Below are 15,754 nucleotides of genomic sequence, written 5' to 3'. Positions count from 1 at the left end.
TTATTTTTTTTAACAGTAATCTACATCCAATGTGGGGCTCTAACTCACAACCCCGAGAACAAGAATCACACACTCCACCGACTGGGCCAGCCAGGGGCCCCTATTGCATGTGTTCTTTGATTCCCAGCATCAGGCACACATTCAGGAAAAGTCTTGGGGATGGCGGTTAGAAATGTTAAGGAATTCCTCAAAGGTCCAAACTGGTTCTGTTCATCAGCTGTGATCATCTCTGCAGGTATCAAGGGAAGTTCTATGCCAACTTCTCCAGCTCAGCCTGTTTTCAGTGCCCCACACCCACATGTGCAGTAAGGAATGGAAGAGCCACATACTGCCACTGTCACTTAGCAGGGTACAACCCGAGTCCTTCACCTTGCACCTCACTGTTCAGTGAATGTAAGGACTCTGATTCTGTTCCAGCTACAAGTACTGTTATTCTCCTAGCCGGTAAGACTCACAGTCATGAGTTAGCTGCTTTCTATATTCCTCATCACATATTACGGGTTATTCCCTAGTTGTGTCATAGTCGACCCTTTCTCCCCAATTCTACAGTTGGCACCTTTCTCTAGATCCTTATGATCCATACTTACATTACGACAGAACTCTCCTAGATGGCCACTTAGCTCTCGGTTTACCCAGTCCATCTCACTGTTGCCAGATAAAGTTTTCTCCCCAAACATCATTTTTTTACTACATGTCTCACTTATTAAAGAAGCATGGCTGCTTAATCTACAACAGAATCCTCAGCCTGCAGTACAAGATCTCCTAGGAGTCCTCTTAGCTAGGCAGCCTCCTCTTTCTGTCTGTCCCCTACAGGTGACTCTGAGTCAGTCCCATGGCACATGCTACCAGGTCCTCTACCAGGCAGGTTCTACCATCAACAGCACGCGCCCTTTAATTCTCAGCTTGAGAACTACTGTCCCAAAGAGCCTGTCCTTCTGTGCATGGTTTTTATTACTGTTTTGGGCACGAGACCTATCTTCAAAGATTTGGAAAGATGAAGGGAAAAGGATCAGACTTCATCTGTAAATGGTGAAGAACACAACCTGACAACCACCGCAGGACCATTAGGCTGATGTCACAGGGAAGACACACTAATTTGTAAGTTGACAAACGCTTACTTCTCACTTAACTTAGAAGGTCGTACCCAGAGGTGAGGCAGCAGAGACCTTCTCACTGCCGAGCAGGAGTGCTGGGGAGACATGCCTGCAAGGCCTACGAAGCTGGGCTAGGTGGTTTCCAAGGGTCCTTTTCGTCCTGATAGATACTCCGTATGGTGATGCAAATATCCACGTGCAACTCGTCACTGTTTGGTGGCTGAGTGCCCTCTAACTCCCCAAACTAAACTTCACAAGAGCAGTTTCATTTTCCATCACTCTTTCCTTTGCCCTGCCATCCACCCTGCACGGTGTTGGCCCAGGGATATAAAGGGTAATATCTCAAATGCAAGTCTGTCAAATGCCTGGAGGCCATGAATGGCAACAGCAAATCAGAAGAGGAAGCAACCTGGCATGGGGGAGTGGGGCTGAGAGTAGTGGCCACTAAGGCCAGTCTTCTGCTCTTGCTAATGTGACCTCAGGGGCAGAAGGAGAGAAAGGGAAAGGAGAGGAAGCAGTAAAATCACAATGTCCTAACTGGATTTTGACAGTCAGGTCAGAAGTCCCCTCAGGGGTATAAGGGGCAATGGTAGAGAGTCCAGGTTCTGGGGGAGAGGAGATGTTGCCAAAGGAGGGAGACAGGCTTTATGTGAAGGGATCCCAACCAGGTTAGACCACATACCCTGCCTTTTCAGACCCTGCATGGTGGTACAGGAGCATCAGGTGGTCCCCCACAGCCCCGAGGGGATCCCAGGAGCCTGAACGGTCTGAATGGAACTGCCGCGAAGGATGGGGAGGGGCACACTCACTTGTTGCAGTGCTGTTTGAGGTGTTTCTTATAGCCGTCATCATGCAAGACCACCTCGGGGTTGCAGGTGGCCAGCCAGTCTGCATTCTTCAACTCAGGGAGCAGCAGCTGGTTCTTCGTCTTCTTCCCCTTCCTCCCTCTGGGGACTGGAGCAGACAACCCTGAAACAGAAAGGAAGGCCCATGAGCCTAGGCAACTTTAAACATGGGGGCAGAACAGAGTTGGGCTTAGGGGCCCAGGAGGCAGCCAGGCTGTGCATGGCGGCCCTACGTGACAGATCCCCCTCCTCGGCCCACCAAGTAGTGCTAGTGGTGAGGAGATCTGCCTGGGCTCCAGCTCAGTAAACTCCAGGAATGTTCAGTCAGGCGGTAAGAATTTACTGAGCACCCCATGCAGACTAAGAACATCACCTGCACCCCTCGGGAACTCACAACCCGGCCAGGGAAAAAGGGATGCTCGGTCCGAAACGTGAACGTGAGCAGTGGCCAAGCACAGGGAAGGAGAAGCACAGCACAAGAAAAGGCAGAGACAGGTAGAACTGGGGCACAACAGTGACATGCCAGAGAAAAACCAGAGCACATGGCGTGACCCCAGTTCCGTGCGGGAACCCTCGGGATGCTCTGGTCAGCACACAGGACTGGCATGCGGGCCCAACTGTACTCCCGCAAAATACTACAGGCAGCACTGGATCATTCTGAGGGAGAACTGAAGGAAACCTCTTGCTCTCCCACAGCTAACATTCTCAGATAACATCTGAGGAAGAGAAGCCTCCCAAAGCACAGCAACCTGGGCAATGCAGAAGGACGGGAGCACACAGGAGCTGCCGCTTCTCAGGCCAGCCCTGCTGCCGCTCACCTGAGTGGTTCTGGAGGGTCTGGGCCTGCCCGTCTTTGGTAGGTGTGATCAGTTCCCAAATGAAGCTCTTGATCTTCTCGTCCCCCTTGTAATGCTTGACACAGTAGACCAGCAGGGCCCGGCAAATCATCTCCATGTCCTTCTCATTCAGATGCCACTTGAACCGCCCGTGGGTCAGGATGTCCTTCCACCGGCCCCAGCTGGGAGTGGAAACACAGAAGGGCGTTGGAGGGAGGAAGGGCCATGTGTGCCCTCAACACTGCAGGACAAACAGGTGCCAGGAGTGCTTCTCATCGTCTGCTGAGTCTGCTAGTCACCCTGAGGGCTTTGCCCTGAAAGGCCTTCAAGGACCACATGCTGTATCACACCGAGGGTCACCGAGGTGACCTGAACCCTGAGAGCTTCATATGGCCACTTGAATGTTAACAAGGGAGGGACAAAACTATTTGGAGAGGGGAATAAATTTGGGATTAAGACAGTCCAGCTGCAGTATTCAAAAGCAATGGTGAGCTCCCAGAAACTAAACCTCGTACTTCAACTAGAACCAGAGCCCTGCACGAATCATGCCCTAACCGCAACATCTGCTGTGCTGACTCCATATATATCCTCGGTGGGGGGAAAGCAGGAAATCAGTACCAGGCAACAAATTAGTAACAGAGATTTGCCGTGACAAGCACACGAGAAAATCATGGCGCGTCTACAATATGGCAGCAGAGCGTACAACAACTGAGGGGGGGCCATGGGCGAAAAGCACGGTTCTCTCCTGCTCTAACGGGTCCTCCGTCAGCCCGGAGCGCTAGAGGTGACTAGAGACACAAACTGGACAAATCTCAGGGACTGGAAAACAGCAACACACAGTCCAGGCCAATACCCACCCAAAGATGAGCAGGTTCTTCTCTACCCGGAAACACTCGGCTCGGAGGTAGCGCCTGGTTTTGTCATTGAGGCGTCTGGACCTCGTGGGCCTTTCGTCTGAGTCGCTGTCTAGCTCCGAGAACTCCATGAGCTCATCCTCCTCAAAGGAGTTGTAGTGTTTGGTCTGCTTTCTCACTCGAGGCCGGTCGATCACTAAGCTCTCCTAGAAACAGAGAGGAACAGTTGGGGAGAGGACCCTTCTTCGTTCTTCCCCCATCACGATGCATACATACACCCTGTCGCTGGTCCTGGGTCCTGAGGACACATCCGGCAGAGAACCACACCCCAGCCTCGTCCTCCAGCAGGTAAGGCTCTTCCCAGCACACCTGCCGTGTCCACGACAAGCAGAGGGGATTCTCTGAGACTCGCTGGAGTTGGAGTGTTCCCCAAGCCCCCGGCGCCGGCCGCCACCATCTGCTGTTTCTGTAGTCTTTCTAACAGTGCAGGCGGATGGCAGGCAAGGCCCCCCAGCACCCAGAGTGGCGGCTGCTCTTGCCAAAAAAGGCAAGAGTGGGGCACCCCAGCTGTTCTGCCCAGCATGCAGAGGCAGCCTGCGCTCCGGAGACAGGATGAGTCGGACAGTTCCATCTGCTCGGCGACTTTCTCAAGATGCATACATTTCCTGCCACTTCATTCTCTGCCTTCCATGGGCGCTAACTCCTAACCTTTTGTCTTTCACTGAAGACATAATCTCCAGCCCAGGATCTTCAACTCCTTCTGGCAGCTCCCCTACCAGAACCATCACCTCTTTTCCAGTCCCCGCCATTCCTGCTCCTTACCCCTTCACCCCACACCTCTTCCTAAAGCTTGGCTAAGCTCTGTGTAGCCCAGATACATTGGGGCATCACTCCTGCTTCAGTCACTTTGCTTTCCGCCTTCCATGCTCCAGCTGCTTCTAAACGTCTCTACGACAAGAGCTTTTTCCTCTCCGCCCTCACCCGCCATCCTGTGCACAGAGTAACTTCTGGATTGTCACCTTATAAAACAGGTTTTACTAAACAGGTTACTCAAGGGACTTTAGACTCTTCCTACTAAAGAAAACAGGTTGGACTGAGAAAGCTCTGGGGATGGGATAGAAGAGTTAAGGCTGGGTGTGAGTTACTGCATCAGCTAGATAGGAGCAGGGACTGTCTCCTGAGCTTGTGGGTTCACGAGAGTTCAACATTCACCCAAGAAGACCAGTAGAAAGGGATGTGCGGGCACTCTGGAGTGAGGTGACAGGGCCAGAGATGGAGGGAAGGGAGATGAACATTTCAGGGGTGCCTCCCAACAGGCGAGGCAGGTGTATTCACAAACCTTATCTCCCAACTCTGCAAAGGGGCATCACCACCTCTTTTTGTCACATGTCTTGCTCACTTGTCTCAGTGGGGTCAACTGCCTTGCCCAGAAGAGGCATGCAGTCAGGGGCAGACTGACATCGGACTCCAGTTTCATTCCACAGCTATTCTCTTTCTCATGTTCAGAAGTTAGAAAATTCAAGGTACAGAGAGAATGGAGGAGAGACCAACAAACCCCTTCATTCTGCTTAGCCTCCCCTGGAGTATCTGTCAGAGGTAAAGTTTCTTTCACAGGAAGTGTTGAGGCAGAGGTAAAATAGTCCCTTGCCAAGATGGGATGCTGGCCTGGGTCTGAGGGCTGAACTTGACCTGTGTGGCCAGTTCCAGTTCTAATTGCCTTTGTCACATTTCCCAGGTGCCCAACAGACTGTAGGTCCCAAGAAGTCATTTTAAAATTGTTAACAGTGAGAGGCGCCTGGGTGGCTCAGTCGGTTGAGTGTCCAACTTCAGCTCAGGTCATGATCTCGCAGTTTGTGAGTTTGAGCCCCACATTGGGCTCTGGGCTGACAGCTCAGAGCCTGGAGCCTGCTTCAGATTCTGTGTCTCTCCCTCTCTCTGCCCCTCCCATGCTCATGCTGTTTCTCTGTCTCTCAATAACAAATAAACCTTAAAAAAAAAAAAAATGTAACAGTGAACATTTATCAAGCTCTATGTGTCAAGCATGCTTTAAGTGTGTTACATATAGGATCTCACTTAAGAACTAAGGCTCAGGAGTGAATAATGACTTGAGCCATGTGGGAATTTATGGTCCTACAAGCCACAGCAAAATGTACAATGGAAGAGAACATTCTCAGTACTGTACCTTTTCATTCTTTGCTTCGGTGTCCAATTCAGCTATTTTAGCCCATTTTTGCCAAAAGTTTGGGTCATCTAAGGAAATATCTGTCCTGTTTCCTGAAGCCACAAAGCTAGCCTGTGAAGATAACAGAAGTCAATAAACTGCTCTTGAACACAGTACAAGCTGATAATACCACCTGCATTATTTCAAATTTACCAGAATCCCAAGTATGTTCTCCAATTGCATTTGAAGCCAAAACCCCTAAAAGAGCCTCCCAAATGAATGTGAAAATCTCAAGGCTGTTCTTTTTTTATTTTAAAGATTGGGTAAGGATATTACAATTTCCACCTCCAGGATCATTTTTTGGAACTTAAACTTGGAAGCAGGAAGAATGCCCTGGAACACAATGGCAATGTGTTACTTGGTGTCTAGCTCCCTGCAAAAGGGTTGCTTTGTGAGACTTCCCTAGATGCAATTTTTCTTTCAGTTCACCACTTTCCAAATGTCTGCTTTGGGAAACGCACCGGGGTTGGGCAGTATGAGGTATACTGAGATGACCAGGCACTTATAAAGCACAAAATGTCCTATTGAGGAAGTCCTACATAAGCCACCAAACAGGAGACTCAAACAGGCCACAAAGCTCCCAGAGCCCACGGCCGGAGACACCTGAAAGTGATTTGGTAAGTGGCCTCATCAGTCAAATTTGAAATCCAGTGAGGTGAAGAGCAGGGGAAAGAGGCACCTAGAGTAGCAGCTGGGAATCTAGACTAACATCTTTTCTCATGGAACGAGCAAAAACCCTTGCTTCAGTTTGAGGAATGGAGGGTTCAGCGGAATTTCAGTGCGTGGACAGTGATCACGGGGTGCTCTACAAGGAAATCCAGATGACCATTCAAAGGTTTTGGAGCAGTCTTTGCAAACAGTGAACGGTGCAAACTGTAAACCGAAGTGTCTGTCCTGTCTGCTGGAGACAGCTCCCACTGGTCAGGAGTGGGGTTTTCTTTCTATAGCTTCTGACTCATTACTCAGAAACCCTCTAAAGAGTCTGTATTTTCTGTCTCACACAAAACCCACGTGTAGACAGATAATCTCAACAGTTTGCATATTGAAAAAACAAAGCCTGGCTGGTGAAGGTCAAAGAACAGTGTTTTCTTTTTGCTCCCATTCCGACACGGACTCTGGAGAAAGGTGCCATACCTTGGCAAAAGTAGATCCTTTCCCTTCAGACTGGATGGTGATGGTGTGGGTTCTCCTCTGCAGAATCTGGTCTATGTCTTCTTCACAGAATTTGGAGCCTTCATCTTCCTCGTCCATCAGGGCTCCATAAGCCCCTTTCCGGAGCAAGTCCTCTACTTCCATTTTTGAGAGCTGTTGTACCTGGACAGGTCACCAAAGGCTACTCACAATGTGGAAAATGCACAGGAGAAAAACAGCCTAAAATCTGGCCTTCATGATCCACTTCCTCCACTAACTGTACATGTCGGAAGACTAAAGATATGGGCCACAAGTTTTAGAAAATTAGAGCCCAGATAAAGATACTCAAGAAAACTATGGGGAGGGCAGACAGATAATCCTCTATAGGGAGCTCTGGAATCAAAGCCAGCACATGACCCAATGGCCCTAACATTCCTCAGGACATTGATTATTATCACATGTCACAAGCTATTGAAATTATGCACCACTGAAGAAGGTATGTTTAATGCTTTAGTTTGAGTCTGTATCTTTAAAAACCTCCAGATGTACTAAACAAGCTACAGAATGATGATTTATTCATTATTAAATAAATACATGAGTATTGGAAATGATGTCATTTCTCAACTAAAGAAAGGGTCCTGTGCCAAGTGTGATCTTCTCAATTGCTTGTTGAAAACAGGAAATGGGAGTTCAAAACACCCTTTCCTGGTTCTAATTAAGAATCTGGTTCTCTCTCTACCAATCACAAGAGGGAGTTCCAGGACTCCCAGCACTGGTGAGCTGAAGTATTAAACTTAGCAACACATGCATAGCTAAGAGGATACAGAACATCTGGACTGAAGACAACTCATTGGAAGGTTTTAATTCTCAACCTTTGATGCCCTGAGTCCAGAGATTAAGGAGATACTCTGTTTTGTTGGCCTATAACTTAATACAATTTAAGAATCTTAGCTGCATTTTTTATCCCTGTGTAGGGGGGAAAAGATTTTATTAACTGCCATATTGCAAGCTGCTAACTTATTCATTTTTTTTTTCACTGACCATCATGCATTGAATATCTTTAATATGCCAAGTACTGTTAGGGGCCATGGGTGATACAGATAAAATAGGTTTCATTATACCCTCAGGAAGCTCAAAGTCTGGAGTATGAGATAAGACATGGTGACAATAGATATTCAGAGTGTTAAACGTTAAGATCTACGGACTTCTAATGGGCACTGTTAAAAATTCTGCTTACCGAAACGTTACTGCATGCTGGGCAATCCTACCACACCACTGCGCCTACAGATTTCCTTTATCCATCTGTAAAAGCAGAGACCTGACCCTGAATTATCCTCTGCTGTGGGGAATGACTCAACAAAGATGTGCAACTGGATTTAATTTAGTGAAAGTGAATCTTAAAACAGCTGTAAGAAGGGAGACCCCAGAGGGGCCCGGGCTGTGTGGCGAGTGTCCTGGGGGGCTCTGAGCAGGTCCCGTCATACTCACCCCATTGGTGCTGCCCTTTCGGTTTATGTCCTGAAGAACAGCCTTGTCCAGGCCCAGCTTTAGGCTGGCTTTGTCAAACATTTCCCGCTCATAGGAGTTCCGAGTAATGAGACGATACACCTTCACGGCTTTGCTCTGGCCTATCCGGTGACATCGGGCCTGAGCCTGGGAAGGAAGGAAGGTCATACATATCCCGTCACCAGATATAATGGCAACAGCCCAAGGAACAGGGAAATGCCATGTGGTGTGAGTGGCCAGCTCTCACAGTTATGAGTCACGGGACCAATTTTGGAAGAAAATTCACCCAGATGTCGGCTGCCCCTCCAAACTCACTCATTTCTTCACGCATTATTTATTGAGTGACTACCACATGCTGGGATAAAGTGATGAGAAGGACATGACTTCCTACACTCCCCAGCTTGAGGGCTGAGTGCAGCTACTCATTCCCAGGATGCTGTCCTGCTTTCTGGGCAAATGCCTCAGAGCTGGCAACACCAGTTTTTAAACTTTTTCATCTTACTAGAAAGAAATTTTCACACAAAGACCAAAGTAGAGAAAAAGCAGAATGACCTCTTATGGATGATCCATTTTTTTTTTCAATCTCTACTATGTTCCCACCCTCCAAGACTATTATGAAGCAAATCCTAGGCATCCTATAGTTTCATACTTATGTATTTCAAAAAAAATTTTTTTTACATTTATTTATTTTTGAGAGACAGAGAGAGACAGAATGCGAGCAGGGGAAGGGCAGAGCGAGAGAGGGAGACACAGAATCCAAAGCAGGCTCCAGGCTCTAAGCAAGCTGTCAGCACAGAGCCCGATGCAGGGCTCAAACCCACGAACCATGAGATCATGACCTAAGCCAAAGTTGGACGCTTAACTGACTGAGCCACCCAGGCGCTCCCATACTTATGTATTTCAATATATAATTCTTTTTTTTAATCAGTGCTGATTTTTTTAAAGTTTATTTTGTTTTTAGTATTTAAGTTTATTTATTATTTATCTATTTATTTATTTAAAGTTTATTTATTATTTTGAGAGATAGATAGATGGATAGAGATAGAGAGATGGATAGAGAGCGAGCAGGGGAGGGGCAGAGAGAGAGGGGGAAAGAGAGAGAATCCCAAGCAGGCTCCACACTGTCAGTGCAGAGCCTGACGTGGGGCTTGAGCTCACAAACCGCGAGATCACGACCTGTGTGGAAATCAAGAGTCGGACGCTTAACTGACTGAACCACCCAGACGCCCCTCAATATATAATTCTAAAGATAAGGACTCTTGTAAAATAATGCTGTTGCCACACCTCAAAACATGAACATTGGTACTAACAATCTCATCAACGTCCCAATTTCCCTGCTTATCTCATGTGTATTAATAACTACGCTTATTTGGATCAGGATGCAAATAGGGCCCATACGTTGTACCGGACTGATAGAGCTCAAGTCTCTCTCATTCTGTAGATATCCCTTGCCTTTGACCTCTCCTTTTTCAAATGCAGGTTTTTTTGTTGGAGAGACCAGGTGTCTGTCCTCTAGCTTCTCAGGGCTCACATGTTGCCACCTGTATTCTGGCTGTGGTGTTAAACAAGTTCCTCTGGTCCCTGCATCTCCTCTAAGTAGGTCATTGTTTCTAGACCTATTCAGTGGGCAAAAACAGAAGTGTTTGGGTGTGTAGAGTGTATACAATTATGTGCATATACAAGACAAAATATGTCATGAGATCAACTTAATTCAAATTTATAACTATGGGACTTTAACTTCACCAACCACACATCTGTATCTCTTTTTTAACCATGTCAAAAAGCTCAATTCTCAACCACACGAATATCATTATTCATTTGATTTATCCCACAATGTATATAAGAGTCTCAGAAAAACTGTACCATCAGGAACTCCCCAAAACATAATTACTGAGAACAATGCAAGATCTTTGTTTTCCTCCTCTCAGGGCTATATCCCACTAAGTATGCATGCTCCACTTAAAATGTTTTAAGAACTACCAGCAGGTAGGTTTCTTTTTCTTTCCCAGTGTAGGGTCAGCAATTCTGAAACTACTTTCTGTGTAATACAGGATTGAGGAAAGGGGTAAATATAACAGGGGTCAAGGCTTTCATTGTTGAAGAAGGACGTTACAAATATGGAAAGAAAAAAAAGTAGAATAGCCGTATGGTGGTGTTTCTATGGAAATAGGTACAGACATGTGTGTGTTTACACGTTATTACACGTGTATATATACACGTACATATGAATGTATGTTATGTACCTGTGTATTTATATTCTCTGTGTGTATGTACTCTAGCTATATCCACTGAATGGGCCTAGAAGCAATGGCATCACAGCAGCAAAGACCATAACTCCCAGATCTTGGTTTCTAAATATATTCTCCATCAAGACAAAACCAAAGCATGTAAGAGAAATAATTAATTCCAGGACTGGGGGCAGAAAAAACACCGGATGAGTCCCAAACATATTACTATGCCAGAAAATAACGAAGTACTCAAAGAATGATGGAGACACACCAAAAGAACACTTCCAACTTGAAGAGGTTTACCACTGGCTAGGCCCAGAACGGTCTGAATATCAAAATAAACATAGTAGTGAAATATAACCCACCAGATAATAATAATAATAAAAGAATCAATGAGTACATAATGACATAACTAAATGGGAGAAAAAGGAAAACTCTATTATAGTAGAATAACTAACAGACATAGAGTAACAAAGTTTAAAAAATCACCACTTTGCAACCAGTCAGCGCTGACTGATACGGGCAAAAATAATCAACAGATACTAAAACCAGTGGGTTAAACTTTGATGAGGAGCAGGAAATTTATATAGTCTCAAAGTATCTTTCCAAAATTGCTTATTAATTTCAAAGGGGAAAATGCCCACTTTTTAGTGTAGACATCTGGTAGATACCACTTAACTAAGATATCCAAGTACATATTATCAGACAAACAGACATCACGTTCCTCCTGATGTGATATATTGAGAAGGACACATCATTTTGGTGTTATTAGTAAGACTGAATCCTACCCTGAGGAAATACAAACACAAACTGAGGGATAATCTATAAAACAACTGGCCTGTATTCCTTAGAAATAACAAGGTCGTATTGTTCCGTATTCCCGGAAAAGGGAACTCTTTCGGATTCAAGGAGGCTAAAGAGATATGGCCAACAAGGTGACAGGTGCTCCTTTACTGGATGGATCTCAGAGTAGGGGGGAAACAGTGGCTATAATGGATGCTGAAATAAATAATAAATTTGAATATGGACTCTGGATTGAAGACAGTTTTTGTATTTCCAATCCTGAGAACTAAGCTGTGGTTATATAAGAGGATATCCCTGCACTTAAGAAATACATGCCAAAGTACTGCGGGGGCAACTCACTCTCAAATGATTCAGACAAACAATGGCGTGTGTGTATATGTGTTTAAGTCCATGTATGTACTCAGAGAGGTCGAGGAGCTAGAAGGCAAAGTGATAGGGTAAATGGGGAAAATGTAAAGGGTTGGTGAATCTGGATAAAGAGTATACTGGAATTATAAACAAATTATATCAAAGTGAAAATGTCAAAAATATTAAATACAAACATTTGAAATGTCTCTCTTGGGGTTATGCTGTCCACTTGATAAACAGCTAGATTTCAACTGTTTCATTTTGCTTCTAAATTTTGGGGATTGATTTTTTCCCCCCACATTAATTTAACCATAATGAAGGGGGTGGGAAAGAAGAAAACCAAACCAAGTAACTTTGGAAAATGATATTTTGATTATATACTGTAGGACTAATGACAACCCCCCCACATTACAGCCCAATATTATATATTGGTAAATTTATTTATGTTACATAGAATATGATTAGTAATTCTGCTACTTTATGTACACACTAGGACTGAACAAATGAGTAAAAAAATATACTGTGTTATCATGAGACTGAAATTTCTCAAAGCCAGAGAAAGGATTTACAAGTGAAGAAGAGAGCAAGGATGGAGTGAATCAGCAGCAACTCACGAAGGGTGAAGAGAGATGGGCAAGTACAGCCATGTGGTGTGAGTGCTTCTGTCAGTACACATACACGTATTTCCTAGCTCTGTCTGCTCACAGAATCTAGAAGCGCTAACACTCTAGCAGCAATGGGCACTCCTAGTAGCCAGATCTTGGTTGTTAAATGCCATTCTTGAATAAAAGGAAGCAGGGATCCTTGGAGAAACTGTCAATCCCATGGCTGTGGCAGGAAAAATGCAACATGAACCTGAACATCATGCGGTGCCAGAAAGGAAGGAAGTGCTCAAAACCTGACAGGTGCACATCAAAAGGACACAGGAACCAACCTAAAGGACCTCCTAATGACCAAGTCTGAACAATAAAATAAATAATAAGAGTAATAGATTATAACCCATAAAATGAGTTCATACGGATATAAATAAATAAATGGGGAGAAGGGACAGCTGTTCTTTATAGAATTCCAATTAATAAGTGTATAAGAAATGACTGAAAGAGAAAATTGCCATTAGCCAAACCCCATGGTAATAATTACTGAAGGCAAGAACCATTGATGGATGCTAAAATTAACAGGTGAAAGTAATGGTGAGAATCAGGAAATGTATGGTCTCAAAATATCTCTTCCCAAGATACTGATTAAATTTAAAAGTAAAAACAGTTATTTTACAGTGAAGAAACCTGGCAGATACCACCTCAACTAAGTAATCAAGGTTATCATCGCAAGCAATAAGATGTATTAACATCATGTACCCCCTGAAATGATGCACGGAGGAGGACGTAACATCACTTCTATGATATTCTTGCCAAAAATATATAACCTCAAATCTCATCATGAGAAAACACCAGGCGGACACAAACTGAGAGACAGTTTGTCAGGACCCTTCAAAATTGTCAAGGTCATGAACGATAAGGAAAAGACAGGTGCTGCCACAGACTGAAGGAAGCTAAGGAGTCAGGATTTCTAAATGAAATATGAGAATGTGCATTAGATCCTGGACAAGAAAAAGAACATTGGGAGGAAACTGAAGGAACATGAATAAGGTCCATAGATTTCTGTGTCAATGTTAATGCCCTTATGTCAATAATTAGACTATGGCTTGCATAAAATGCTAACACTAAGGGAGGCTGGGAGAAGGGTCCTAGAACCCTGTACTATTCTGCAACTTTTTTAAAGTTTAAAATGATTCCAGAATAGTTTTTAAAAATTTAATTTTGTTTTATGGTGTTATAAAATACTGAAGGTGGTTCCAAAGGCAAATATACAAAAAGGCATGTTTGGAAAAAGTAGCTTCTTTTCCTGTCTCTTCCATCTTATCCTGTCCCCTTACTCCCCCTACAGCTAAACCATTTAATAATAAAGTTTTTTGTTTTATCTTTCAGCTGGGAGGCCAGGGAGGAAGACACACACACACACACATACACATACACACAGCTTTTTTAGATAATAGCTAGCATAGCATACATACTTTTTTCCACCTTATCTTATTTTTTTTTTTCCACACACCATATACTCCAGAGATGACCCCCTAGCAATATATGGAGATAATCATTCTTCTATCAAAGTTTTATCCACTACGGTTTAGTCAGTCAGTCTTCTATTGGTGAACAACTAAGTTGTTGAGCCTTTGGCTATTATAATTAGTTGCCACATCTCCTTTCAGTATCTTTAGTGGCAGTAAATCTATGAGAAGATTTGATGGATAGTTGGTAAACAAAGGAAGTGATCAAGGTAACTAATATGGTTTATGGAACCTATAAAGCACTAATAATAGGTGGCTACAAGTAGTGACACTGATTTTCTTTCTCTGGCTCATCTGACATCGTAGGCAAATTACAAGAAGGAGTTTAAAAAATGTTTTGAGCAAAGGTCCAATACAGGATCAGTGCAGACGCTGCTAATTACCTTCTTGTTATCCACATGCCCCTTCTTCCTTGCTCCCAGAACCCTGATGCTTGTAGAGGGCAGCAGTGTGTTCACCTGAAACCATCTGCAGCCTCCCAGGGATGATGAAGTAATACAGCCTGGACAACGAGGTGCAGCAGAAGTCTATCAGGGACATCTGGAAAAGTCCTGCCCTCCTGACAGAAGCACCACACCTTCCTTCCTGATCTTTCCTGTCTGGTCTGAAGTATCCATCTTGGAACAAAGAGGTTGTAACTCACACTCCCTGAGGATGGAGCAGGAAAACAGAAGGAATCTGGGACTTGGATGACACTGTGAAGCCACCTTACCCTGGACTGCCATCTCCAGACTTCTCATTAACTAAGAAAAACAAACCTGTTCTGGGGAGTGGGGGGGAGTCACTGTCACAAGCAGCTAAATGACACCAGGAGGTAACATGTGGTCTCCCGAAATGCCTTACCTGAAAGATAACAAGGGTGACTCCTATCACATTTAAGAGACTCATCATTTTACAGCTAAATCTCACGGACAGGCCTTACTTATTTCCCTGATCAGAACTCACACACAAAACACTGTGGTAAAGAGAGAAACGCTTGCAACAAGGGCAGCAACTGAAACGAAGTCCAAACAAGATCCTCAGCAAAGCTGAGTAAATGCAGAACTTCTAGAGCAGGCCACAGGGGCGGGAGGCAGTGGTGCGACCCACCCTCACAGGAAAATCAGAGCTCTCACGCTCTCCCAAGGCATGACGCGCAAGCTCAGAGTCTGTTCTTCACTGATTAATACATTTGAGTCGAACACAGCCAGGCCTACAAGAAACAACTAGTGATGGTCAGAAAATGAAAAACAACCAACGAGGCACAGATCCCAGGGACTGCAATGGCAAGAAGGGGGAGCCGCTTAGTTGAACAAACAGTGACAGATTTCAAATTGATACCAGCCTCTGACTCACTATTGTCAGTTTCAGGTCCAGAACTTGGCAAACCTTGTCCTACATTTTTACAACCACACAAAAATTAAATAGCTGGTACAAAGATCCAAGCACAATGCTGACTCCTCTCTTGACCATAACAACTTTTTCAAATCATTTGCTACATTTTAAAAGTACATTTTCTTTAATACTTTAAAATGCTACTTGGTCCTTAATGAAAATCCACATTTCAGAGAAGTTAAACACAATTGCCTACAGTCCCACCTGAACCTAACCACGTCTAGCACAGTGGTATAGCTTCCTAGCCCACCTTCTCTGCCCAAGTATTTTATTTCGGGTCCAGCAATTTTACATTTCTTCTGGCACTCTAAAAGTGCGTATCCGCAGGCCAACTACTTGTGCAGAAGAGGACTCAGGGGCTCTCCCTGCAGTAGGAATCAGAATGCAT

General features: G+C 44.7%; 1 protein-coding gene across 2 annotated transcripts in view; it reads right to left on the bottom strand.

Annotated features, from left to right (window-relative positions):
• The window catches only part of CHD6 (chromodomain helicase DNA binding protein 6), a 204,770-nt gene that overhangs the window by 49,765 nt on the left and 139,251 nt on the right, over window positions 1-15,754 (bottom strand). For both annotated transcript variants that reach the window (XM_047067984.1, XM_047067985.1), the window contains exons 18-23: window positions 8,470-8,634; window positions 6,985-7,164; window positions 5,812-5,922; window positions 3,633-3,835; window positions 2,758-2,957; window positions 1,904-2,063 (exon numbers count right to left, since the gene is read on the bottom strand). In XM_047067984.1, coding sequence (XP_046923940.1) covers window positions 1,904-2,063; window positions 2,758-2,957; window positions 3,633-3,835; window positions 5,812-5,922; window positions 6,985-7,164; window positions 8,470-8,634 — 1,019 coding nt within the window. The remainder of the gene's footprint in view (window positions 1-1,903; window positions 2,064-2,757; window positions 2,958-3,632; window positions 3,836-5,811; window positions 5,923-6,984; window positions 7,165-8,469; window positions 8,635-15,754) is intronic.

This window comes from Lynx rufus, unplaced genomic scaffold, assembly GCF_022079265.1.
Source record: "Lynx rufus isolate CCGP_SWC_20201006 ecotype Redwood Valley unplaced genomic scaffold, mLynRuf1.p SCAF_8, whole genome shotgun sequence".
Taxonomy (NCBI): Eukaryota; Metazoa; Chordata; class Mammalia; order Carnivora; family Felidae; genus Lynx; species Lynx rufus.
This window is presented reverse-complemented; position numbering and strand designations above follow the sequence as displayed.